This window comes from Macaca thibetana, chromosome 19, assembly GCF_024542745.1.
Source record: "Macaca thibetana thibetana isolate TM-01 chromosome 19, ASM2454274v1, whole genome shotgun sequence".
Classification (NCBI taxonomy): domain Eukaryota; kingdom Metazoa; phylum Chordata; class Mammalia; order Primates; family Cercopithecidae; genus Macaca; species Macaca thibetana.
The window spans coordinates 24,534,707-24,560,878 of record NC_065596.1 but is presented as its reverse complement, the minus strand read 5'-3'; the positions used below and the strand labels follow the sequence as shown (position 1 = coordinate 24,560,878).

At 49.4% G+C, this 26,172-nt stretch overlaps 2 protein-coding genes and 1 long non-coding RNA gene across 5 annotated transcripts in view; 2 read left to right on the top strand and 1 right to left on the bottom strand.

Moving 5' to 3' along the window:
- Nucleotides 1-26,172, top strand: part of CADM4 (cell adhesion molecule 4) — a 168,600-nt gene that overhangs the window by 18,967 nt on the left and 123,461 nt on the right. The window lies entirely within an intron of this gene.
- LOC126943002 (uncharacterized) lies at nucleotides 10,454-11,688 on the bottom strand. Its single transcript, XR_007721664.1, has 3 exons — nucleotides 11,554-11,688; nucleotides 10,833-10,927; nucleotides 10,454-10,642 (listed from the first exon to the last, which is right to left on the bottom strand). It is a non-coding gene; the product is annotated as an uncharacterized LOC126943002 (long non-coding RNA).
- Nucleotides 11,499-26,172, top strand: part of SMG9 (SMG9 nonsense mediated mRNA decay factor) — a 45,960-nt gene continuing 31,286 nt past the window's right edge. For 2 of the 3 annotated variants that reach the window (XM_050771132.1, XM_050771135.1), the window contains exons 1-6: nucleotides 11,499-11,782; nucleotides 15,678-15,833; nucleotides 18,392-18,466; nucleotides 18,546-18,810; nucleotides 18,904-19,001; nucleotides 21,661-21,773. In XM_050771132.1, the coding sequence (XP_050627089.1) occupies nucleotides 15,684-15,833; nucleotides 18,392-18,466; nucleotides 18,546-18,810; nucleotides 18,904-19,001; nucleotides 21,661-21,773 (701 nt within the window). In that variant the 5' untranslated portion in view covers nucleotides 11,499-11,782; nucleotides 15,678-15,683. The remainder of the gene's footprint in view (nucleotides 11,783-15,677; nucleotides 15,834-18,391; nucleotides 18,467-18,545; nucleotides 18,811-18,903; nucleotides 19,002-21,660; nucleotides 21,774-26,172) is intronic. The other variant, XM_050771133.1, reaches the window with a different exon arrangement.

Sequence of the window (26,172 nt, the reverse complement as noted above, 5' to 3'; positions counted from 1 at the left end):
CCTCCTCCTCTAAGTGCCCTCTCAGGTCTGTAGGCTGGGCAGTCCTCAGCAAACCCCTGCCCAGATCTGAGGCAAAGAGCAATGGCTTTGAACTCAGACAGATCAGGCTCCAAATCCTGATTCTGCCATCCACTGGCTGTGTGACCTCGGGTAAGTGGCTTCACCTCTGAACAGTTTACCTCACCTGTAAAATGGGACTGTCTCCCCATGGGACTGCTGTGAAGATTAAAACATGGAGTAGCCCAGAGGCATTTAGTAGGAACCAAATATGTGAGAAAGAATCTTTTTTTTTTTTTTTTTTTGAGATGGAGTCTCGCTCTGTCACCCAGGCTCCAGTGCAATGGCACAATCTCGGTTCACTTCAACCTCTGCCTCCTGAGTTCAAGCGATTCTCCTGCCTTACCCCTAAGTAGCTGGGATTACAGGCACCTGCCACCATGCCTGGCTAATTTTTGTATTTTTAGTAGAGATGGGGTTTCACTATGTTGCAGAGGCTGGTCTTGAACTCCTGGGCTCAAGCAATCTGCCCACCTCGGCCTCCCAAAATGCTGGGATTATAAGCATGAGCCACTGTCCCTAGCCAAGAATCATTATTATTGTTTTTGATTTTCACACACAATGCGCGGCTGCCCTTTTTCTGATCTTTTGTTGCTCTTCTCCCTCTATTCATGCCTTACCAGAATCTAGCTGACAACTCACCCATCAAGAGACTAACAGAAGCCCCAAACTTCCCCAAACCACCCACATACCCATTTCACATCCGCTGAAGAGAGGATGTGAAAGGGAAGGGGGCAAAGGAGGGGGCTGGCACTTCCAGAGGCCCTACTGTGTGCCCTGCTCTGTTTGTAAGTCACCATAACCATTCTCCTGACCCTCCTTACCCCACTGCATAGATACAGAAACTGAGGTTTCAAGAGGAGCCAGGCCTCCCCTCAGGCCCCCAGCCGGAAGCTAGGAATCCAGGCTGCAGAGCCCAGATTCACACCCATCCCACCCCACTGCCAAGGTGAGTCAGAGGCAGAGTGGCCTTGGGCCACAAACCCAGGACTGACTTCCCGCCGCAACTTCATTCCAGCTTGAGGGGCTGATTCATTCTTGCTTCCCTCCTCTTGAGGGGAAGATCAGGCTTCGAGTCATCCTTTTCTGCTGAGCTATCTTTGGATTTCCCTTAAAGTCCACAGCCAGCCTCGCCCCTTCATCCCTGAGAGCTAAATTGGAGCCTCCGCCACGAACTGCCCTTCCTCTGGAGGCCAGCCCACCTGGGGAGTAAAGGCAGGGACTCAGGAAAGGAACTGGATGAGACCTCCAGATAGTGCTGACACCCTTCCCCTGCAAGAAGCCCTCCTGGCAGTGTTGCCAAAGCCCCTGCCAAACTCATTCTTCTGGGACCTCTCTTTCCTTGCCTCCACTCCCTTGTAGCTGGCAAACTCCTTCCTATGCCTCCTTTAGGCCTCAGCTAATATGTCCCCTCCTCAGGAGGCCCGGTCTGACACTCCTATAGCCTCATAAACCTATCCCTATCACAATAATAACATTAGGTCTGGCCAGGCGTGGTGGCTCACGCCTATAATTCCAGCACTTTGGGAGGCCGAGGTGGGCAGATCTACATGAGACCAGGAGTTGGAGACCAGGTGCAACCCTGTCTATACTGAAAAGACAAAAATTAGCTGGGCGTGGTGGTACGTGACTGTAATCCCAGCTACTTGGGAGTCTGAGGCAGGAGATTCACTTGAACCCAGGAGGCGGTGTTTGCTGTGAGCTGAGCTCGTGCTACTGCACTCCAGTCTGGGTAACAGAGCAAGACTCCATCTCAAACAACAACAAATTAGCCAGTGTGGGGGCACACACCTGTGGTCCCAGCTACTTGGGAAGGTAAGGTGGGAGGATCACTTGAGGAGGCTGGGAAGTCAAGGCTGCAGTGAGCTGTGATCGTGCCACTGCACTCCAGCCTGGGTGACAAAGTGAGACCCTGTCTCAAGTGATAATAATAATAATAATAATAATAATAATAATAATAATGGGTCAAGCACCACGCTAAGCCCTTTTAATAAGTGATCTCACAAAAGGAGGCAAGGTAGGCACTGTTGGTCCCATTTTACAGATGAGGTAACTGCCCAAAGCCACAGCAAAGCAGTTTGGAGCCAGGCTATGACCCAGGCAGCCTGGCCCCAGAGCCCCAGCACTTAGCCACCTGGCCCATTCAGACACTCAGGAGATCACCACATTCTATTTTCATTTTTGTTCACGATGTCTTCAACACCAAGGGCCTGGCGTAGACAGGGCCTCAGTGAATGTCATTAAATGAACCCTCTGAATGCCTGGGATGGCCTGAAGTCATCCTATGTTGGTTTCAGCTGAGGCAAGGTCAGAACCAGTGAGAAGGGGTTTTTGACTAAGAACCCAGGAGAACATACACGAGATCCTGTGTTCTGAATTATCTTGGATCTGCCCTGGGCCACCTGCCCTCATTCTCCACTGTGGGGATCAGGCCTGGATGCCCCCACTTTTGGCAGGTTTTGCACCCCCCTCACCAAATCAACACTTCCTGAAGGCCCTGAGCCAGGAGCTGGGCTGCAAACATGAATCAGAGGGCTCTGTCCTCCAGAGGCTCAGTCTCATGGTGATTTTGGCTCCTTCCCTCTCCTATTTCTGTTCTGCCTGCACTCCTGTGAGGACTGGGTGGGAGAAAGGAGGTCCAGAGAGGGGTAGGGGCTTTCCTAGGGTCAAACAGCCAGTCACGGGCCTTTCCCCTTCATGAATCCCCCAACTGCCCCTGAGGACCTTTCTAACACCCACACCCTTCCCATTACCTCCCACTGCCCTCCTGTCAAAGTCTAGCTCTGAGTCCAGCTGCTTTTTTTTTTTTTTTTTTTTTTTTTTAAGAGACAGAGTCTTGCTCTGTCACCCAGGGTGGAGTACAGTGGTACAACTGTAGCTCACTGCAGCCTTGAATTCCTGCACTCAAGTGATCCTCCCGCCTCAGCCTCCCAAGCAGCTGGGACTACAGGTGTGCGCCACCATGCTTGGCCCTCTTTTTCTCTTTAACTGACATACATTTTAACATACAGTAAAGTACAGAAATTGTAAATGTAATCTCAATATGTTTTTTTAAATACATTCACCTGAGTAGCCATCACTCAGATCAAGCTAGAAGTGTCTAGCCCCCTAAAGCTCTCATTTCCCTCCCAGCCAACAGCCCCCTTCATCCCAGGAACCACCATCCTGACCTATCTTGATTCCTTTCATTCGACTTTGAACTTTGGAAGGAACCCTGCTGCACGCCCTGGTGTGTATCTGTGTCTTGGGCTCTGCAGGATGGTGGTGAGATTCAGCCACGCTGCTCGTCCTTTTCATTACACAGTAGTATTCCATTGTGTCAGTATGCCCACGAGCCTCTGCAAGCCAGGGGGCTCTGGAAGCTCAACTCTGCAAGACTCTCTGGTCTTCTGGTCTCCCCTTCTCTTCCCTGTCCTGGCTGCTCAGGCCACTAGGCTCCTCTTCCTTCCCAAACTGCCTGCTGCTCTCCCCTCCTTCTTGCCCCATCCGCTTAGAATAAAAATAAATATCACTAACATGTTTTCAGTTCTTTTTTGTAGAGATGGGGGTCTCATTAGGTTGCCCACGGTGGTCTCGCACTCCTGGGCTCAAGCGATCTTCCCGCCTTGGCCTCCCAAAGTGCTGGGATTACAGGCAGGAGCCACCACGCCCAGCCCAGTTTATTTATTACGGTCCATAAAGGAAGCTGTATCATCATCATCAACGCCAGACTGGCAGTCCAAAGGCAGGCTTTAAGCTTTTATGTTGTGTGGAAGAGCTGCTAACATACACAAGCCAGGAGAGTGCTTTGTATAATTTGGAGGGGGTGTCAAATGATAAAACTTTCCTGTCTTTTTCCAGGATGAGCTGGCCCTTCTTCAAGTCAAGTCCAACCCCCTCTCCACTTGTACCCTGTCCACACCTCCTCAAAAAACTCAGCTCCAAAGTCTCCTTGTCTCTTTTCCCTCTATCATTCCCATCTGCACATAAACATGCTATAATTCCTCCCACCTTATAAACATCCCACTGGAACTTTCAGAAGCATTTTAGATTCTCCATTTTCCTTAAAGTTCACTATTCACCAAACCGCAAAATATCTGTCACTCTGTCACCCAGGCTGGAGTGCAGTGGCGTGATCTCGGCTCACTGCAACCTCTGCCTCTCAGCTTCCAGCAATTCTCGTGCCTCGGCTTCCCGAGTGTAGCTGGGATAACAGGTGTGCACCTTCACCACGCCCAGCTAACTTTTTGTATTTTTAATAGAGATGGGGTTTCATTATGTTGGCCAGGATGGTCTCGAACTCCTAGCTTCACGTGCTCTGCCTGCCTCTGCCTCCCAAAGTGCTGGGATTACATGAGCCACCAAGCCCGGCCATAAAGTTGCTTCTTATACAACAAACTCCTGCTACATAGAATGACATAAAAGACTTTCCCAGACATAAAGAGCTAAAGATGCCAGACACACAGAAGACATGCTGTAAGATTTCATTCGCATGAAGTTCAAAAACAGACACAAAGAATCTCTGTGCCTGTTTTTGAAAGGCGTTAGATGGGTGGTTGCTTCTGGAGCGGGGGAATTGACAGGGAAAGAGCACAAGCAAGATGTCTGGGTGCTGGAAATGTTCTCTGATTAGCAGTTACATGGATGCATAAATTTGTAAAAATTCATTGCCCGGTACACTTAAGATCTGTGCCCTTTATATACGTTACCACACTTAAGTTATAGTTCACACACACAAAAAAAAAGATAAAGAAAAATGAGTACTTATATGTTTTTCCTTATAGATACTGAGAAGGTTCCGTAACACAGTTAGATGGGGGATCAAAAGCCATGTCTTTTCCATGGTGGACCCCACATCCGCTTCCAGCTGCTGCCCCATGTCTCTGCTCCTTAGTCCATTATCTTCTCTTTGGAACCCTTTGCTCCCATGGCGCCAGGTCATCCCTTCTCCTGACACTCCTGGCTCCATCTCGGCCCCTCTCCAGGATCCTGGCTCCTACATGAGGGAGGCTCAGGCCTAGTCCCTGCTGTCTTCAACCTCTCAGCCTAGATGATCTCAGCAAATCACAGCTTTAAATATCATCTATACATAGGCAGCTCGAAAATTCAGCATACTTGTATAGTTATTAACAAAATGACAGGTTATCTGTGATTTTCTTAAAACAAAACTCCAGGGGGGTGGCGGGAAGTGTGCTTATATGTGGGAGGGAAAAATAGAAGCCATAAGACAAGAAAAATGTAGATGACTGTCAATATTGGGCGATGGGTACGTGGGAGACTCTTTGTGTGTTTTTAAAATTCTGTAGTGACTGTAATCCCAGCTTTTGGGAGGCTGAGGGGGGTGGATTGCTTGAGCCCAGGAGTTCGAGACCAGCCTAGGCAGCATAGTGAACCCTCGTCTCTAAAAAATTAGCCAGGTATGCTAGAGCATGTGTGGTCCCAGCTGCTTGGGAGGCTGAGGCAGAAGGATTGCTTGAGCTTGGGAGGTGGAGGTTGCAGGGAGCCAAGACTGTGCCACTGCATTCCAGCCTGGGTGACAGAGCAAGACTTTGTCTCAAAATAAATAAATTAATTAAACTAAATTCTGTAATGAAAAGTCAGAAAAAATCTTTATCTCCAAATCCCGTCTTTTTCCTCTAACTCTGACCACTTATTTGATGACCATCGTGCATCTCAAAGTTAAGAATTTCAAAACTTGCTGATTTCCCATCAAAAGTACTCTTCCTCATCCCAGTAAAAAGCCTCAGTCTTAGGCCAGGCGTGGTGGCTCACATCTGTAATCCCAGCACTTTGGGAGGCCAACGTGAGTGGATCACGAGGTCAGGAGATAGAGACCATCCTGGATAACATGGTGAAACCCCAACTCTACTAAAAATACAAAAAAATTAGCCAGGCAGGGTGATGGGCGCCTGTAGTCCCAGCTACTCGGGAGGCTGAGGCTGGAGAATGGCGTGAACCTGGGAGGCGGAGCTTGCAGTGAGCCGAGATCACACCACTGCACTCAAGCCTGGGTGACAGAGCCACCTCTCCAAAAAAAAAAAAAAAAAAAAAAAAAAAAAAATAGCCTCAGTCTTCAGGCAGTTGACCAGGCCCAAAACCTCTAGAACTTTTTTTAATGCTGCAAATAATATGATGTTTTAATATATGTACACATTGTGGAATGGCTAAATCAAGCTAATTTACACATGCATTATTTCACGTACTTTTTTTTGTGGTGTGAGAACACTTAAAATACATTCTTTTAGTAAGTTTCAAGTATATAACACATTGTTATGAATTAGAGTCACCCTGTTGTACAACATATCTCTGGGATGACTTTTAAGTCATCCCTGATTCATGCTTCCTCTCACACCCCACTTTGAATTCCTTGGCACTACCTTCAAAACATATCCCAGTTCCTGACCCTTCTCAACTTATCTATCAGCACCATCCTCTTCCTGAACCACTATCCTCTCTCACCCAGGCAAGGACACCAGCTCTCTCATCTCCTGCTTCCGCCCCTGCAGGCCATTCTCCTCACAGCAACCAGCACTGTTTGCATTGAACATTTTTGCGCATAGCTAGTAATTATGTGGTTAAAAGAAACAACAATGCTTTTTAAGTCCCCATAGCCCTGACCCACATCTGCCTATAACCCTTATCCCTACAGGCAATCACCTTTAATTTTTGTTGTTCACTGGAGAAGTCTCTGTAAACATTCATTGGAACAAGCCAGTGCTTGTTTGCAGCCGTTCAATGGCTTTGTTACATTTGGAAGTAAATTCCAAATGCTTACCATGGCCTATAAGACTTTATGTAAACTGGTCCTGCCTAGAGCTCCGTCTCTAAACAATCCTGCCCTTCTTTCCCTCCCTTGCTCTGTTTCAGTCACTCTGGCCACCTTGACCATCCTTGGACAGCCAGGCCCACTCCCACCTTGGGGTCTTTATTGGCCATTCTTCAGCATCTTTAGATGGCTCATTTCCTGACCTTCCTTAACTGTACTCAGGCCTCTGATCAAATGTCACCCCCTCAAAGCGGCCTTCCCTGGCCACCTGTTAGTCTCTAAGACTTCTATCACTCTCAATTCCTGTAAGCTGACTTTTTTTTTGAGACGGAGTCTCGCTCTGTTGCCCAGGCTGGAGTGCAGTGGCGCAATCTTGGCTCACTGCAAGCTCTGCCTCCCAGGTTCATGCCATTCTCCTACCTCAGCTTCCCGAGTAGCTGGGACTACAGGTGCCCGCCACCACGCCCGGCTAATTTTTTGTATTTTTAGTGGAGATGAGTTTTCACCATGTTAGCCAGGATGGTCTCGATCTCCTGACCTCGTGATCCGCCCACCTTCGCCTCCCAAAGTGCTGGGATTACAGGCGTGAGCCACTATGCCTGGCACCTGACTTTATTTTTAATTGAAAAATAAAAATTGTATACATTTACGGTGTACAACATGTTTTGTATATGTATGCATTGTACAATAGCTAAATCAAGCTAATTAACATATGCATTATTTCACATATTTATCATTTTTGTGGTGAGGACATTGAAAATTTATTCTCTTAGCAATTTTCAAGTATACATTGTTACCAACTATACTTACCATGTTGTGGACTGGACCTCTTGAATTTATTCCTCCTGTCTAACTGAAATTTAATATCCTTTGCAATGTCTTCACAATCCTCACCCCCAATTTCCTTTTCTTCCAAGCATCCTTTATGTGATGTCATCTGCCCCACTAGAATATCTGCTCCCAAAGGGTAAGTGCTCTTCCTATTCACTACAGGATCTCCAGCCTACAGCTGTGCCTGGAAGATGACTAGAGTTCCATAATTCATTCAACATATAACTGAAAGAAATGAACAGAAGTGAGAAAGAGATGAACAGGGCCAGGCGTAGTGGTTCACACCTGTAGTCCCAGCACTTTGGGAAGCTGAGGTAGAAGGATTGCTTGAGCCCAGCCTAGGCAACGTGGTGAAACTCTGTCTCTACGAGAAATACAAAAATTAGCCAGGCATGGTGGCGTACGCCTGTAGTCCCAGCTACTCGGGAGGCTGAGATGGGAGAATTGCTTGAGCCTGGGAAGCTGAGGCTGCAGTGAGCTGTGATCATGCCACTGTACTCCAGCCTGGGTGACAGAGGGAGACCCTGTCTCAAAAACAAAAAATAAAGAGATGAACAGATCATTTGGCAATGGCTCTCAAAATTCCCAATGCACATACCCTTTGACCCAGCAATTCTAGCTGCACTTCAAATGAGATAGTCTACTGACAATACTAACATATACATGCAGTCACGTGTATAAGGATATTAACTGTAGCATAATCTCAGCACTTTGGGAGGCTGAGGCAGGAGGATTGCTTGAGCCAGGAATTTGAGACAGCCCAGGCAACATAGTGAACACCCATCTCTACAAAAAATAAAAAAGTAGCTGGGTGTGGTAGCACATGCCTGTGGTCCCAGCTACTCCGCAGGCTGAGGTGGGAGGATTGCTTAAGTCCAGGAGGTTGAGGCTGCAGTGAGCCACAACTGTATCACAGGACTCCAGCCTGGGCGAGACAGTAAGACCATGTCTGAAAAAGAAAAAATTAGAAAATAAAAACATACACACAAACCCCTGCAGTAAATGTTTGTAAGAGCAGAAGTTTAGCAACAGTCTAAATGCTCATCAATAGAGAAAGTGTTAAAGTATGATATATCTCCAGAACAGCACACCATGCCACTAATACAAAAGGCAGCTCACTGGGTGCCTGACTGTACTGCTGACTCATCACCAGGCTGGCTCCCTGGTGCCAGGGAAAAAGTGTAGGCTTGCTCTAGAGTGAGACAGGCTTGGGTTTGAATCCAGGCCTGCTGCTTCCTGGCTATGGGGACTTTGGTAAGGCCCTTCTCTTTTCCAGGCTCATTTGTCTACATCTGTTTTCTTTTTTTTTTTTTGAGATGGAGTCTCACTCTGTCACCCAGGCTAGAGTGTGGTGGTGCGATCTCAGCTCACTGCAACCTCCACCTCCCGGGTTCAAGTGATTCTCGTGCCTTAGCCTCCCAAGCAGCTGGCATTACAGGTGCATGCCACCACGCCTGGCTAATTTTTGTATTTTTAGTAGAGATGGAGTTTTGCTATGTTGGCCAGGCTGGTCTTGAACTGCTGACCTCAGGTGATCTGCCTGCATTGGCCTCCCAAAGTGCTGGGATTACAAGCATGAGTCACTGCACGGGTCAATATCTGTTAAACAAATTAGGGGAGAAGATTATAGTGATGTATATAAAGCAGAGAACACACAACCTGGCACACAGTGGGTCCAAGGTCAATGCCAGGCCTCTTCTTTCTCTCTTTTAAGAAAATTCTGGCCGGGCGCGGTGGCTCAAGCCTGTAATCCCAGCACTTTGGGAGGCGGAGATGGGTGGATCACGAGGTCAGGAGATCGAGACCATCCTGGCTAACACGGTGAAACCCCGTCTCCACTAAAAAATACAAAAAACTAGCTGGGCAAGGTGGCGGGCGCCTGTAGTCCCAGCTGCGGGAGGCTGAGGCAGGAGAATGGCGTGAACCTGGGAGGCGGAGCTTGCAGTGAGCTGAGATCCGGCCATGGCTCTCCAGCCTGGGGGACAGAGCGAGACTCCGTCTCAAAAAAAAAAAAAAAGAAAGAAAATTCTACCTCTGAGGGTTGTCCTGATGTGAAACTGGCAATCGTGGGTGATCTGGGGTTGAGAAATTCAGATATGGCTTGAGCCAAAGAAGTAAAATTGGACACTGATAGACATAATACAGAGATGGCCTGTCATGTGTATCTTTGTCAAACACCCAGAATCTCTCCCCAGAATCCATCAACAGTGGACTCAAGTCAGTCTGGGTGACTGGTATTTCTACCTGTGGCAGCCTGGAGAGGTGGCTCCACCTGGTACTGGTACTGGGACAATGACAGTAGGGATGAGGCCTGGAGGGGAGATGGCTGCTCAGAATCTACAACTATCATCATGGTAGATCACAAAATAAAACACAGTGACAACACACAGTGCTATTAGGCAACAGGCACTGTTCTACGCACTCTCACCCATTTAATGCTGGCGGCAATGCTGTAAGGTTATACCACACCCAATTCACAAACAGGGACGTAGAAGTAGAGAGCATTAAGTCATTTGGTCAAGGTCAGCCGCTATTTATATGAACTCAACACATGCTCTTAACTCCAATGCTTTAATATAACAGCAGCTCCAGAAAGAAACCGGGAACCAGTGCTTTAGAAAAGGAAAATGGGAACCAGAGGCGGAGACTTGCTTTTATTGTATACAGCCAGAGAGGCTTGAATTGTGTATGTACACGTAATACCTGTTCAAATACAATTTTATAAAACATTTTTTAGGCCAGTCACGTTGGCTCACGCCTGTCACCCTAGCACTCTGGGAGGCTGAGGCGGGCAGTCTGGAGTTCGAGACCAGCCTGGCCAACATGGCAAAACCCCGTCTCTACTAAAAATACAAAAAAATTAGCCAGGCATGGTGGCAGGCGCCTGTAATCCCAGCTACTCGGGAGGCTGAGGCAGGAGAATCGCTTGAATTTCGGGAGGTGGAGGTTGCAGTGATCCGAGATCGTGCCACTGCACTCCAGCCTGGGCGACAGGGCGAGACTCCGTCTCTAAATAAACAAATAAAATAAAAATAAAGAAATTCAAATAAGAAGCTAGAACCTTCCCATTCACCCACTCTGCCCACTGGGGAACCGCTGGCCCTTCCGACTGCGCATGCGCTCCCAGGCCGCGCCCCTCGCCCAATGCTCCTCTTCCGCGCGAGCAAGACTCCGCCCACGGGTGTTTAAATTTTCGAACCTGGAGCGGATTCCCTCCTCCAACGCAGCCTTCGAAGGTTTTAAACATGGTTCTCTCTCGGACTATTCTGCATCTCCCAGGCCTTAAGGATAAAACTGACACAGGGGACCCTTCAGGGTCTGATCTGCCCACTCTGCTGCCTCACCTCCCACCCTGGGGTACCCTGAATCCAAGCGAGTCTGGACCTCTCCCCCGGGGTCTTCACCGCCTTTGCTTAGCTGTCCCCTGGAGTGCCCTCGCCTGTCTGTCCTTCAAGGTCCAACCGGACCCGCGCCCTTTCCTAAGTGATTTGAGGCCCTGGCAGTCTCTCCACAGACTGGGGTGTCTTCCAGGACGCACGCCAAAGTCTGATTCATTCATGTGTTCTTGGCACTGAGCCCAGAACAGTGAAATTCCTCCCTGTCGCCCCACCCCACCGCATCCCGCCAACATCACTGAAGAGGCACAACTCGAACCCCAGGTTCCCCTCCCGCTCCTCGGCGTATCCATTTCCCTCCTCATCTCCCCACCCTCAAGCTCCAACCGCGCGCACGCGCATTGAGTCAGAGCCGCGGCGTCCTCCCGCCTGCCCCTCCGGAACCCGCATGCGTGCTGAAGTCGACCGCCTCCATCCACGCATGCTCCGCCCGGCGCGCAGGTTCGGTTCTCGAGCGTCCAGCCCTCAGCGCATGCGCAGGACCAGCAGCCTGAGGGACCTGATTTCAGCTTGGCCCCGCATTACCTACTCCTCCTCCTCTTCCTTCTTCGGGCCAGCTTTCCTTAGGGGCCGCAACCCGGACGCCGAGGCCAGTTTCGGAGTGGGGGTTGCCCACTTTTTCTCTTTCCCACGTTCCTGGCCCCCAGACGCCATTTACAGGCGGGTGGTTGGGGTCAGCCTCCCCGCCCCCACCCGACTCCCGTCACGGGAGAACCCACACCGCGCCCCGAGAACCAATCAGCAGCCGCCTTAGGTAAGGGAGCCGCGAGTCCGCGCGAGGCTCGTGCACCGGCAGGGGGCGGGGCGCGCCGGCAGGCCCCGCCCTCGCCTTGGCTATTAAAAGGTCGCTGGGGTGTCCGCCGGGGGTGCGGCACTGAGTAAGGGTCCGGGGCCGGTCATTTCGTTACTGGGTTGGCAGGAATGGGGGCGGGGGACGGAAATAACGTGTAAATAAGAAACTAATGCTCTGCGAGATCCAAGTAGAGCCTGCAAACTGCCCGTCAAGTACTGGGGAGGCCGCCCCAATAACGCGTGAAGAGAAACTGGAGTTGGGTTCCCTGAGGGAAGCTTTGTAAATCAATGCCTAAATCCGGGGAGGCCCCCCTCTAGAACCCCATAGAGAGTTTAAATCCTAGGGAGTCCTTAGGAAAATGTGCAAATCGACTACACTTCTGGGGTGGGCAGTGTCCCACGAAGTGGGCTTACATACTCAGGAATCGGGAGAGTCTCCCCAGATATTTGCGAATAGTCACTGAGGTTCTGGGAGATGCCCGAAGGGAGTGTGTGAAGCGATGCCTAAGCACTGAGGAGACACTCACCAAAAATATGTAAATTCGATTGTTAGTTTTCGGGAAGTCACCCTAGAAGTCTATCAGTAGACACTTAAATAGACCGGCTTTCCTAAGTTTGGGGGAAATCCCCCCAAAGGAGCCCGGAAACAGCATTGGAAGTCCCCAGCTTGCATGTGGGATGGCCTTTTTTTTTTTTTTTTTTTTGAGACAGAGTCTCGCTCTGTCGCCCAGGCTGGAGTGCGATGGCACGATCTCGGCTCACTGTAACCTCCACACCTGGCTTAGGTGGGCTCTTAAGTTCCAAGGAACTCCCCACATTCAGATACTGTGGAAGCTCCTGGAATAAAGGGCACAGGGAGGCCAGGCGCTGTGGCTCATGGGGAATCTCATCACTTTGGGAGGCGGAGGCTGGCGAATCACTTAAGGCCAGGAGTTCGAGACCAGCCTGGCCAACATGGCGAAACTCCGTCTCTACTGAAAATGCAAAACTTAGCCGGGCCTGGTGGTACGTGCCTGTAATCCCAGCTACTTGGGAGGCTAAGGCAGGAGAATTGCCTGAACCCGGGAGGCAGAGGCTGCAGTGAGCTGAGATCGCGCTGCTGCACTCCAGCCTGGGCAAAAGAGCAAGACTCTGTCTCAAAAAAAAAAAAAGAAAAGAAAAGCACACACATGGTGCGCTTACTTTGCACAGGAAAGGGTATCCTCATAGGCGGGTAAACAGAAACTTCAGGGCTGGGCGGAATCCCAATTGAGACATGAAGACAGGTACTTAAGCACTGGGTAGATTTCGGAATAATGTATAAAGACACTTAATTGCAAGGGAGGGAGGAGTTTCAGATGCTGGGGAGAATCTCCATCCGAGACTGTAAGCAGTTATTTCGGTATTGAATGAGTCATTTTCCCTAAGCATCTGTAAACAGGCCCTTGTCCTCCTCTGTCTAGGAAAGTAGTCTTCAACCTGGCTTGTGGCTGGGGGAGAGGTCATGTAGCACAGTAAGAGAGGAGCTAGACAAGCCACTTGTCTGGCTAGCAAAATTATGACTCTGTCTTGTAAACAGACCCTTCAGTTCTGGAGAGTCTCCGAGGGACCTGTTTATGTCATTATGAGGTTGGGCTGGGAAAATTCATGGAGGGATTTAACAGATACTTCCAAGCTAAGCAAGGGTTAGCAAACTTTTTTTTTTTTTTGAGACAGGGTTCTGCTTTTTCTTTTTCTTTTTCTTTTTTTTTTTTTTTTTGAGACAGGGTCTTGCTTTGTTTCCCAGGCTAGAGTGCAGTGGTGCAGCATGATCATGGCAGCCTTGACCTCCCAGGCTCGAGCAATCCCACCACCTCAGCTTCCCAGGTAGCCGGGACTACAGGTGCATGCCACCATGCCCAGCTATTTTTTTCTTTTTAAAATGTTTTATAGAGAGAGGATTTTGCTATGTTGCCCAAGCTGATCTGGAACTCCTGGGCTCAAGCAGTCCTCCTGTGTCGGCCTCCCAAAGGTGTGAACCACCATACTCGGCCATTCAGTAAAACTTTCTGTTAAGGCCAGAGAGTAATTATTTTAGGCCCTGCAGACTGTATTGTCTGTCTCAACTACTCAGCTTTGCCATTGCATCAAGAAGGCAGCCATAGACAATTTGTAAATTGACGGATGTGGCCATGTTCCAATAAAACTTTCTACTTACAAAAACAGAAGGCAGACCAGATTTGGCCTCTAGGCCACACTTTGTCAGCCTGACCTCTGAGCTTGAGCAGATAGCCCCATTGAGTTCTACAAACTGTTAAGTAGCAAAGGCCACCCTAGGATGATGTGTGAACAGCTGGAAAACTCTCTAAGGACCTGTAAACAGATACTAAAATGGTGGAGAGTGGGTTGCATAGATAGCCAGACATTAAATAACATGTCAAATAGAATAAACACGGGGGATACCTTGAAATGAAATTCAGTGGGAGGGAAGGCAGACCGTCAGGAACGGAAGACAGACAGACACTGAAATGTAGTGGGGTACCAGGTGAAAACAGGCCCTTGAGTGCTGGAGCCCCACTATGACATGCACTAGTAATGGATCATCAAGAGTAGCTGTTGGACTGAGGATCACATTGCTGGTTTGTAAGCAAATGCCTTGCTGCATTTTGTTAAGGAGAATATCCTATTTTTACATGAACTTGCCCCTGTGAGTTTATTGATGCTGGAGCATTTTAATAGTCGGGAATAGTTTTGGCTGTAAGTAAGAGATAGGTGTGTATTTGTTTTTCGCTGCCTCTTGAGGTAGGCAATTCAGGGTTAATGTGGAACCCCCAACTTTGTGTCTTGTTTTATTGTACCTTCCATTAAGTTGCCTTACAGCCCAGGATAGCTGCTTGAGCTCCAACCTCCACACCCACATTCCTGTCACTGGGAGGAAGGGGCAAAAGGCATGTGCCGGAGTCTGTGAAGGGAAGTTTCTGGAAGCTGCCAAGCCACACTTCTAGTGTCATACCATAGCCAGAAAGTACTTACTCACATGGCCACACCTAACTGCAAACAAGGATGAGAAGTTTGTTCTGGATAGCCATCCATGTACCTAGCTCAGAACTGAGGGTTTTACTTTTTTGGAAGAAGTCAGGAGTGCATGTTAGGAGCCAGCTTGCAGTTGCTACCACAGGCCCGAGCTCTGTTGAAAGGATGGGCCTTGGCCGGGCGCGGTGGTTCACACCTGTAATTCCATCGCTTTGGGAGGCTGAGATGTGTGGATTGCCTGAGGTCAGGAGTTCGAGACCAGCCTAGCCAACATGGTGAAACCCCATCTCTACTAAAAATACAAAAAAAATTAGTCGGGTGCGGTGGCAGGCACATGTAATCCCAGCTACTCAGAAGACTGAGGCAGGAGAATTGCTTGAATCTGTGAGGCGGAGGCTCAGTGAGCTGAGACTACACCATTGCACACCAGCCTGGGCAACAAGAGCGAAACTCCGTCTCAAAAAAAAAAGAAGAAAGGAAGAGCCTTGGTTGGGCACAGTGGCTCACGTCTGTAATCCCAGCACTTTGGGAGGCCAAGGTAGGTGCATCACCTGAGGTCAGGAGTTCGAGACCAGCCTGGCCAACATGGTGAAACCCCATCTCTACTAAAAATACAAAAATTAGCCAGGCATGGTGGTGGGTGCCTGTAATTCCAGCTACTTGGGGAGGCTGAGACAGAAGAATCACTTGAACCCGGGAGGCAGAGGTTGCAGTGAGCCAAGATCAGACCACTATACTCCGACCTGAGCGACAGAGAGACTCCATCTCCAAAAAAAAGGAAGGAAGGGACTTCATATAGTCTAGGGTATGCCAAGTAGAGTAGGAAGAGACTCTTTCATCCTGAAATCCCCTCATTCCCTCCGTAGGTGACCATGTCTGAGTCTGGACACAGTCAGCCTGGACTCTATGGGATAGAGCGGCGGCGACGGTGGAAGGAGCCTGGCTCTGGTGGCCCCCAGAATCTCTCTGGGCCTGGTGGTCGGGAGAGGGACTACATTGCACCATGGGAAAGAGAGAGACGGGTGAGTGTCTGGACCCAGGAGCAGCATTCATGTATCTATTTGGTTCCACAAATGATTATTGAGCACCTGCCATGTGCCAGGCACTAATCCAGATGCCAGGGATATATCTGTAAAGAAAACCTACCGCCCTCATGGATAAAGAGGGTGGAGAGTGATAAAGGAGACTGTTTTAGATAACATGGTCAGAAAAGGTCTCTCTGAAGAGGTGACTTTTTAGCAGAGGCTTTAAGGACATGAGGGAATAAGCCATGCCAACATCTGAGATGAAGAGCATTCTAGACAGAACAGCAAGCGCAAAGGCCCTGAGGTGGCCCATATCTGGCATGTTCAGGGAGTAGCCAGAGGAGGTCAGGATGGCTGCAATGGGTGAGGAAGGAGGGAGAGAGGAGATGAAGTCAGTTAATTGGGGCCAGATCAGGTAGGACCTAGTAGGCCTTGGAAAGAACTTTATATTTCACTGAGTGAAATTGGCATTGGAGAGTTTGAGCTGAGAGGTTTCATAGCTCGTTTTAAAGAGTCATGTCATAATAACAACAACTGTTTCTGTTTCTTTTTACTGAGCAGCCTATACTGTGCTTGCACTGTGCAAAGTCCTTTACGTCCTTTGGGTCTTCCTGAACCCTTACAGCTACCCCATGAAGTAGATTCTATAATAGATCTGATTTTCACTAATGAGGAAAATGAGCCCCAGAGGTGAAGGGACTTTTCCATAATGAGAGTCAATAAACTTTGGGTCCAGGACTCAGATCCAGGTCCAGCTTAGTCTCACATATGGCATCACTCTGCGTGCTGTAGAGAGCGCCCTGGGCTGGGAATCAGGAGGGATCGGCTTGTGCCCAGACCCTGCCTCACTCCTCTCCTGTACTTAGGTGACTCACTGCCCGAACCTGCCCCCTGGGCTTTTTTCTCTAGGGCCCTGTCCACCTCAGACATGTCTGGTAGGGTGGAAGTAGGTAACAATTGAGGCCAGCTTCTGAGCTATAAAACTGTACAAACATGAAGAATAGTTTATTCACAGTGAGCTGGGCTCTTACTTGCTCCTTCTCTTGGGCCACAGCGTAAATGAGAACGCGTCATCTCTCTTCCTTCCACATAATGCCCTCCTGGGGAATGTTATCCCGCCACACCTTCAGGTTTAATCCCTGAACAAGCAACTCCTAAATCTCATCTTTGTCTCTAAATATGCTACTGAGCCCTGGCAGCCTCCTGTCACACCCATGGGCTTCTCATCCTCTGTGTCCCCTGCTGACCTCAGCATCTTTCTGCCATTTTTCCTCTTCCCATTTTTTTCTCCCATATCAGTGACAGCCCATTGGGCCTCATCCTGAATGCCTCCCTCGCCTCTCCCCTGCTTCGTCTGTGCTAGTCAGGCACCAGTGCTTTACACTCCGCCACCTGGGTATATCTGTGTGTCTTCTCTCCACCCTCACAGTGCTCATTCCAGGTACAGAGTGAATATCTGAAGTGCTCCAAAATTCAAAACGTTTTGAGCGCCAACATGACATTTAAGGGAAATGTTTATTGGAGCCTTGCAGCAGATGGATTTGGGGTGCTCAACCAGTAAATATGCAAATATTCCAAAGTTCAAAAAATCCCAAATCCAGAGCACTTCTGGTCCCAGGCATCTCAGATAAGGGATACTCAGCCTATATAATCTCCCCCTTCCTAGCCTCCTGGAAGTCCACAGCCTCTCCTCCTGTAGTTTTTCCCTTGAAACGTCTTTTCGAAGCACTTTCACATCATCTTTTTGTTTGTTCTTCACCGTAAGCCAGTGAAGTGAGCAGGATTTAAGTAAGTGTCCTCAATCTGTTGGTGAAGAAACAGAAGCAGTGAGGGGTCAAGACTGTCCTGAGGTTCCTCAAGGAACCAGAGAAAGAACGGGACTGAGACTCAGATTTCTCCCCTCTTCAGCAGACTGAGGGCGAGTCGGGGAGGCACAAAGAGGTCAAGGCGTGGGATCAGCCTGCCAGCTTTGCTAGAGCAGGAGCGGGGCTGAGGGCAGAGGTGATCAGGATAGCAAGTGCCACCAGCAGCTCTCACATATGAGCACCTGCCATGTGTCAGGTGCCACGCTAGGCGCTTGAGGAGTTCTGTCTCCTCTCATCCTCATCATAATCCTGTGAGGAAGGAATTCCCGTACCCACTCACAGATGGGAAAATGAGGCATAAGTGAAGGTGGTGAGGCTGGCTCCTTATTCAAGTTCACACAGCCAACACGAGGCGGGACCAGGTTTGCACCCAGACCTGTCTAGCTCCTAGTTCTTTCCCACCTGGGCTTGTTGCCTTGCAGAGGCAGCTGAGCAGAATGCTTGAGGATTTGGTTCTGCAGCCAGGCTGCCTGGGCTTTGTGACTTTGGGCAATCTGCTTAACCTTTCTGGGCTTCATTTTCTTCATCTGTAAAGTGGGGGTAATAATAGTATCTATCTCACAGGGCTGTTGGTAGGATCAAGGTAGTTAATGTATTTCAGCATTTAGAATAGTTCATGGCACATAAAGATCTGAAATGTCCAGGAGAGCCAGTGAGCCATTCCTGAGTAACTGCCCTCCCTCCCCACAGGATGCCAGCGAAGAGACCAGCACTTCCGTCATGCAGAAAACCCCCATCATCCTCTCAAAACCTCCAGCAGAGCGGGTGAGCAGAGAAGGAGGGAGGAGGGGAGCCATTAAGGAATGGATTGCCCCCATTGACGGAAACTTTTTTACCTCTGTAGTCAAAGCAGCCACCACCTCCAACAGCCCCTGCTGCCCCGCCTGCTCCAGCCCCTCTGGAGAAGCCCATCGTCCTCATGAAGCCACGGGAGGAGGGGAAGGGGCCTGTGGCCGTGACAGGTGCCTCTACCCCTGAGGGCACCGCCCCACCACCCCCTGCAGCCCCTGCGCCACCCAAGGGGGAAAAGGAGGGGCAGAGACCCACACAGCCTGTGTACCAGATCCAGAACCGGGGCATGGGGACTGCCGCCCCAGCAGCCATGGACCGTGAGTTGGGGCCGGGCAGGACTGGGTTGGGAACTGGCATCTCCTCACAGACCCTCACTGCATTCTCTATCTCCTGCTTTCTCCAATCTCCAGCTGTCGTGGGCCAGGCCAAACTGCTGCCCCCAGAGCGCATGAAGCACAGCATCAAGTTGGTGGATGACCAGATGAATTGGTGTGATAGTGCCATTGAGGTACCGACGGGCCCCTCCTTGCCTGAGCTTCCACACGTCCTGCATCCTCTGATCCTCCACCCCTTCCTCCACCTCTTGGTAGGCAACACCAGACTGGAGAGCTTTCAGGCAACTTACAGCAGTGCGACGGGGTGGAATCAGAACATTCTCACCTCACCAGAGCTGAATTTCAGCTAGCTCAGCTGTGCTTGCTAGTTGGTAAAATACCGAACTGCTTTGGTACTGATTGGTAAAGAGGTACTGTCCCTACCACCCCAGGACCCCTGGGATCTCCTGTGCCATCCACAGCAGGGGAGTCTCTTCGACCCTGCCCCAGTACCCTTCTTATTAGGTTGAAACCCTTGCTGTGGCTCATGCCTGTAATCCCAGCACTTTGGGAGGCCAAGGTGGGAGAATCGCCTGAGCCTAGGAGTTCAAGACCAGCCCGGGCAACATAGGAATACTCCATTTCTACCAAAAATATAAAAATTAGCCAGGCATGGTGGCAGGCATCCAGGCCACTCAGGAGGCTGAGGTAAGAGGATCACTTGAGTCTAGGAGGTCAAGGCTGCAATGAGCTGTGATCATGAAATTGCACTTTAACCTTGACAACAAGGGTGAGACCCTGTGTCAAAAAAAAAAAAAGAACAAGAAACCCACGCTGTCTCAGTGTTAACCGTTTTGAATGTCACTCCCCCGAAGTGCCCCCCCATCCATCCCAGCACCCCCTGCTCAAGTTCAGATCTCACATTCCTAGATCATCATACATACCTCCAGTCTCCCAGACTTTGTATCCCCTCTTCTGCTTTTTCTCCCCTAGACCTGTCACACACCTGCTCAGATTCTCCCAGAGGTGTCACTTCTCCTACCCAGCAGCCTGGACTTATTAGCTCAAGTCCATTTATTGCCTTGCCCCTGCCACTTCTATGTCCACTCTCACATTGGAATTAACTGGGGAGCTTTCAAAAAACAAAACAAAGAGCCAAGCCCTACCCTTCAGCGCTATTAAGGAAAACTTTCTGCAGTGATGAAGATCATATATATTTGAACTATCCGTCCGGTATGGTAGCCACTATCCCCAGATGTGGCTTTAGAGCACTTGAAATGTGGCTAGTACAACCAAATAATTTTTAATGTTGTTTAATCTTATTTAAACAGCCATGTATGATCAGTGCCTACTGATTGAACAGGGCATCCCTAGATATTCAGCTTTAATGTGTTAAAGCACATTAAATTCTGATTGGGCCCAGGGTTTGCTTTATTTATTTAGGAGACAGTCTCGCTCTGTTGCCTAGGCAGGAGTGCAGTGGCACCATCTCGGCTCACTGCAACCTCCACCTCCCAGGTTCAAGCAGTTCTCCAGCTTCAGCCTCCCAGATAGCTGGGACCACAAGTGTGCAACACCACATACAGATAGTTGTATTTTTTTTTGTTTTTTTGAGACGGAACTTCACTCTTGTTGCCCAGGCTGCAGTGCAGTGGCACGATCTCAGCTCACCGCAACCTCTGCCTCCCGGGTTCAAGCAATTCTCCTGCCTCAGCCTCCTGAGTAGCTGGGATTACAGGCATGTACCACCACACCCAACTAATTTTGTATTTTTAGTAGAGATGGGGTTTCTCCATATTGGTCAGGCTGGTCTCGAACTCACAGCCTCAGGTGATCTGCCTGCCTTGGCCTCCCAAAGTGCTGGGATTACAGGTGTGAGCCACTGCACCCAGCCAGTTTTTGTATTTTTGGTAGAGACGGGGTTTCACCATGTTGGCCAGGCTGGTCTTGAATTCCTGGCCTCAAGCGATCCTCCCGCCTTGGCCTCCCAAAGTGCTGGGATTACAGGTGTGAGCCACTGCACCCAGCCAGTTTTTGTATTTTTGGTAGAGACGGGGTTTCACCATGTTGGCCAGGCTGGTCTTGAACTCCTGGCCTCAAGCAATCCTCCTGCCTTGGCCTCCTAAAGTGCTGGGATTATAGGCATGGGCCACCACACCTGGCCTGTAGGATTCGCTTTTGAAAAACAAAAAAATTTTAAGGTAATTCTAATGAGCAGCAGCCACAGTTCAGGACGTAGCTTTTTCCTTAAGTAGTGTCTCGTACACCCCCTGGTGGTGAAAGTCAGCAGAACTGGTGGCCCAGGGTTGGTCTCAGTAATTTCCAGAGGGGCTCTTAAATCCCACAGACAACAGCATATGAATGTAAAACAAAACAAAAAAAACACACAGACGAGAGCCTGGGTGGCTCCTGTTTGCACACCACTCCCTTTTATGTGCTTTCCCAGGTTTCCCAGGAATCTGTGCCAGTAGCCCTCAGTCGCCGAGTCCTATCTTCTCCAACCTGCCCTTCTGTTCCTGTGACTCACTTTCACTTCTCCAAGATCAGATTTCCCTTTTTCCCGCTGTGTCCAGCCACGCTGACTTCCTTTTAGCTTCTTGACCGTGCTAGGCTCTTTTCCACTTCAGAGTTCTCACAGACACTGTTCTTTGTGTCTAGAACATTTGACATAATCCTACCATGACACGGAACAGAGGCCCTATGCCTAGTTGAAGGGGTTGCAACAATAGGCGTTTCTCTTCCTATATGATAAGGCAGATGGGGGAGCCACAAGGGTCTCTGGAGTCCCCCCTCTGATTCCAGCTCCAGCAACTGACAGACTTGTCAGAGTCTTATTTCTGTATTTTCCCACAGTACCTGTTGGATCAGACTGATGTGTTGGTGGTTGGTGTCCTGGGGCTCCAGGGGACAGGCAAGTCCATGGTGATGTCGTTGTTGTCAGCCAACACTCCAGAGGAGGACCAGAGGTGAGGGGCTATCAGGTAGGGTGCAGGAGGGAGGTGGGCACCCACCGGGGGTTGGGGCAAGGTAGGCTCTGGTGTTGTAAGTGGTGTTACCAAAGGACTTTGGAAAGTTGCTTTTCTTCCCTAGGCCTCAGTGTCTTCATGAGATGAGGATGATAATGGGCTGGACTAAATCTGTGTAGCTCCAAGGCATCCAATCCTTTTCCTCCCTCCCGCCCTCCCTCCCTTCTTGCCTGGCCCCAGGAAATGGTACAGGCCGTAGACAGGAAGTGGGATGATGTAGTTGTTAAGGTTTTGGATTTGGGCCCACCTCAGGCTCAGCCCTGCTCCATAACTGGTTGACCTTGGGCAGGTGACTTCATTTCCAGTATCCCCTGTCCAGGTAGATTTTTGGAGGATAAAGTAAGATCAAGAAGGCAAAAGTTAATGAATACCTGGCACAGAGCAAGTACTCACAGGATGGTAGCTGATACGATCTGAGAAATAGGGTGGGGAAAGAGATCTGGAGACAGAGAGTGGTTTCTGTATCAGCCTCAGTCCTACTGTGTCACCTTGGCAAAATGGCTCTGCTTCTCTAGGCTGGGGAGGATCAGACATGAGGATTCTCTGGCCTGAACAACATTCTTGAGTGAGGATGGAATGTGATTATGAAGATAAAGCATAAGGGCACAGGAGCAGGTTTTGGGGAGGGGAGAGCTTAAGAAACAGGTCCCAAAACTGGGGGCAGAGAAGGAAAGGGAAAAAGGTAGGAATTTGGGAATGGGGGGGATAAACATCTCATTAAGGAAGAATCAAAATGGGGAATGAGAATGGATGGTAGCCACTGGGGTGGTAAAGAACACAGACACATTGAAGTTACCTAAAAACACAGGGATCTGTTTTTTGTAAAGCAGGCGATACTACCCTGGCCTCCATGGATGAGCGGTGAGTCCATTAACCCCTTAACAGGATATGCAGAATTTCATTTATTTATTTTTGAGACAGGGTCCTGTTCTTTCACCCAGGCTCAAGTGCAATGGCATGATCATAGCTCACTGCATCCTCTACCTCCCAGGCTCAAGTGATCTTCCCACTTCAGCCTCCCAAGTAGCTGGGACTACAGAGGCATGCCCCCACACCAGCTAGTTTTTAACTTTTTTGGTAGAGATGGCATCTTCCTGTGTTGCCCAGACTGGTCTCAAACTCTTGGACTCAAGCAATCCTCTCACGCTTTGTCCTCTCAAAGTGCTGGGATTACAGGTGTGAGCCACCACCCCTAGCCATATGCAGAATTTTACACACATTTGCAGTCAGGCTTTTCTTCTAGTGAAAAGGTCCCTAGTTTGCACCAGATCTCAGAGTGGGCTGATGGAGGTCTAGAAAAGGTGAAGACCACTGTTGTGCAAATACACATCCCATAGAGCTGGAGCTGTGAGGTTCCTCTGCCTCTCTCCTTGCTGTTCTCTGCTCACTCATGACTCAGTTTGGCTCCACTCTGGAACAGCTCCAGATCTTAGATAACATTCTTTCCATTTCAGCTTTTCACCCCAACTAGCAGATTTTCCCCATGGCTCTCAGTTCAGATTCCTGAGGTAGAGAGAATCCTGTCGCCCGGCTTGGCTTTTTGAGCCACGTCAGCCTGTGGTGTGGTAGACTTTAGTATCAACTCTTTTCATCAGGTCTAGGTTTGGCCTCCTACTTCTCTTCTCTCTCTCTCTTTTTTTTTTTTTTTTTTTTTTTTTGGAGACAGTCTCGCTCTGTCGCCCAGGGTGGAGCGCAGTGGCACAATTTCGTCTTAACACAATCTCCATCTCCTGGGTTCAACTGATTCATGTGCCTCAGCCTCCTGAGTAGCTGCGACTACCATGCCCAGCTAATTTTTATGTTCTTAGTAGAGATGGGGTTTTGCCATGTTTACCAGGCTGGTCTCGAACTCCTGACAGGTGATCTGCCCACCTCGGCCTCCCAAAGTGTTGGGATTACAGGTGTGAGCGACCGCGCCTGGCCTTCCTCCTGATTCTTTTTCTAATTCATGTGTTTCTTCCCTCCTTCACTCCCACCTCCTTAGTCCAAGCCATTAATATCTTACATGGAGGATGCCAAGAGTTTTCTATCTGGTCTTCGTGATTTAATTCAGTTTGACAAGTACTGTATTAATTGCTTACTATGTGCCAGGCACTGTTCTAGGTGCTGGGGATACAACGGTATACAAAACTGGAAAAAATCTGCCCTCATGGGGCTTATGTTTTAATAGGGAAGATAGTAAACAAAATAAACACACTATTTGGCACATTAGAATATAACAAAATGGGAAAGGGTTATAGGGAGGTGATGTTGGGCCTAGGTTACAGGTTTTAAAAATTATTACTATTCTTTAAGAGATGAGGGTCTTGCTCTGTCACCCAGGCTGGAGTGTAGTGGCGTGATCATGGCTTCACTGCAGCCTTCAACACCTGGGCCCAAGCCATCCTCCCACCTTGACCATATGAGTAGCTGGGACCACAGGTATGCACCACCATGCCCAACTAATTTTTTAATTTTTTATAGAGACAGGATCTCACTGTGTTGCCCAGACTGGGCTCATGTTATCCTTTCACCTCAGCCTTCTGAGTAGCTGGGACTACATTTGTGTACCACCATGCCTGGCTAATTTATTTATTTTTTATTTTTGAGACAAGTGTTGCTCTGTCACCCAGGCTGGAGTGCAGTGGCTCAGTCTTGGCTCACTGAAACCTCCATCTCCCAGGTTCAAGCAGTTCTGCCTCAGCCTCCCGAGTAACTGGGATTACAGGTGTGCACTACTGCATCCGGCTAATTTTTGTGTTTTTAATAGAGACAGAGTTTCACCATGTTGGCCAGGCTGGTCTCGAACTCCTGACCTCAAGTGATCCTCCCGCCTTGGCCTCCCAAAGCCCTGGGATTACAGACGTGAGCCACCACGCCGTTAATAATTTTTAAAATTTTTTTGTAGGCCGGGCGCGGTGGCTCAAGCCTGTAATCCCAGCACTTTGGGAGGCCGAGACGGGCGGATCACGAGGTCAGGAGATCGAGACCATCCTGGCTAACACAATGAAACCCCGTCTCCACTAAAAATACAAAAAAATTAGCCGGGCGTGGTGGCGGCGCCTGTAGTCCCAGCTACTCGGGAGGCTGAGGCAGGAGAATGGCGGGAACCCGGGAGGCGGAGCTTGCAGTGAGCCGAGATCGCGCCACTGCACTCCAGCCTGGGTGACAGAGCGAGACTCCGCCTCAAAAAAAAAAAAAAAAAAAAAAAAAATTTTTTTTGTAGAGATGAGGTCTTGCTGTGTTTCCCAGACTAGTTTATAGTTTTAAATAGGATGGTGAGGGAAGGCCTTCCTAAGGGGAACGTTTGAGAAAAAGCATGCTTGGAGGAACATTCCAATGAGAGGGACTGGCACAGTCAATGCCTCTGAGTGGGAGCTTGCCCAGAGTATGTGCAGAAGAGCATGGCAGCCTTGGAAGGGGAGGGGTAGGAGATAAGGCCAGAGAGGCAGAGGGAGGCACCGTGGCACTGGGCCTTGTAAGCCTATCTCCACTTTTTCCACCCTCCGGTCCTCGCCACATAGCAGCAAGGGGGACCTTTCAAACCACAATCGGATCCTGTCACTGCTCTACTTAGATCTCTCCAGCACCTTCTCTAGGCTCATAGGCCAAAGCCATACCACGCCCCACAAGGGTCTGTAGCCTCTTGTTCCCTCCCCTCCCACATACACCATCTTTCTGCTCTTGCCATGCTGGTCTTTGAGTCCTGGTACAACAAACCACCTACCTTCTGCATCCATCCCCCACCCAACGCCAATTAACTCCTTCTTTCTCAGCCTCAGCATTGTCATTTCCCTCTCCAGGGCAGCCCTTCCTGGCTCCAGCAACTAAATGATCTGCACTTGGAGCACTGCATGCCTCTTCTTTCTAACACCCACAGTTACTGATTTCTGGTAATTTGTAAAGTAGACCAGAAGCTCCACAGAAGCCAACTTAGTCTTTTTTGTTCACTGCTATATTCTGGTATCTGGCAAATAAGAGGTTTTCCGTATAGTGTTTGTAAAGTGGAAGGATGCCTGCTCTGTGTCAGACAACAGATTATATATCTTGGGGGGAGATAGAAATTACCCTTTGAGAGGTAGGTACTATTACCCTGATTTTACAGATTTCAAAAGGTAAAATCACTTTGCCCAAGTGACAGAGTCACCAAGTTGAACTTAGTGGTTTAGGGCAAGGCCCAGCTCTGCCTCTGCCTTCTGTTTTTTTTTTTTTTTTTGAGACGGAGTCTCGCTCTGTCGCCCAGGCTGGAGTGCAGTGGCCGGATCTCAGCTCACTGCAAGCTCCGCCTCCCAGGTTCACACCATTCTCCTGCCTCAGCCTCCCGAGTAGCTGGGACTACAGGCGCCCGCCACCTCGCCCG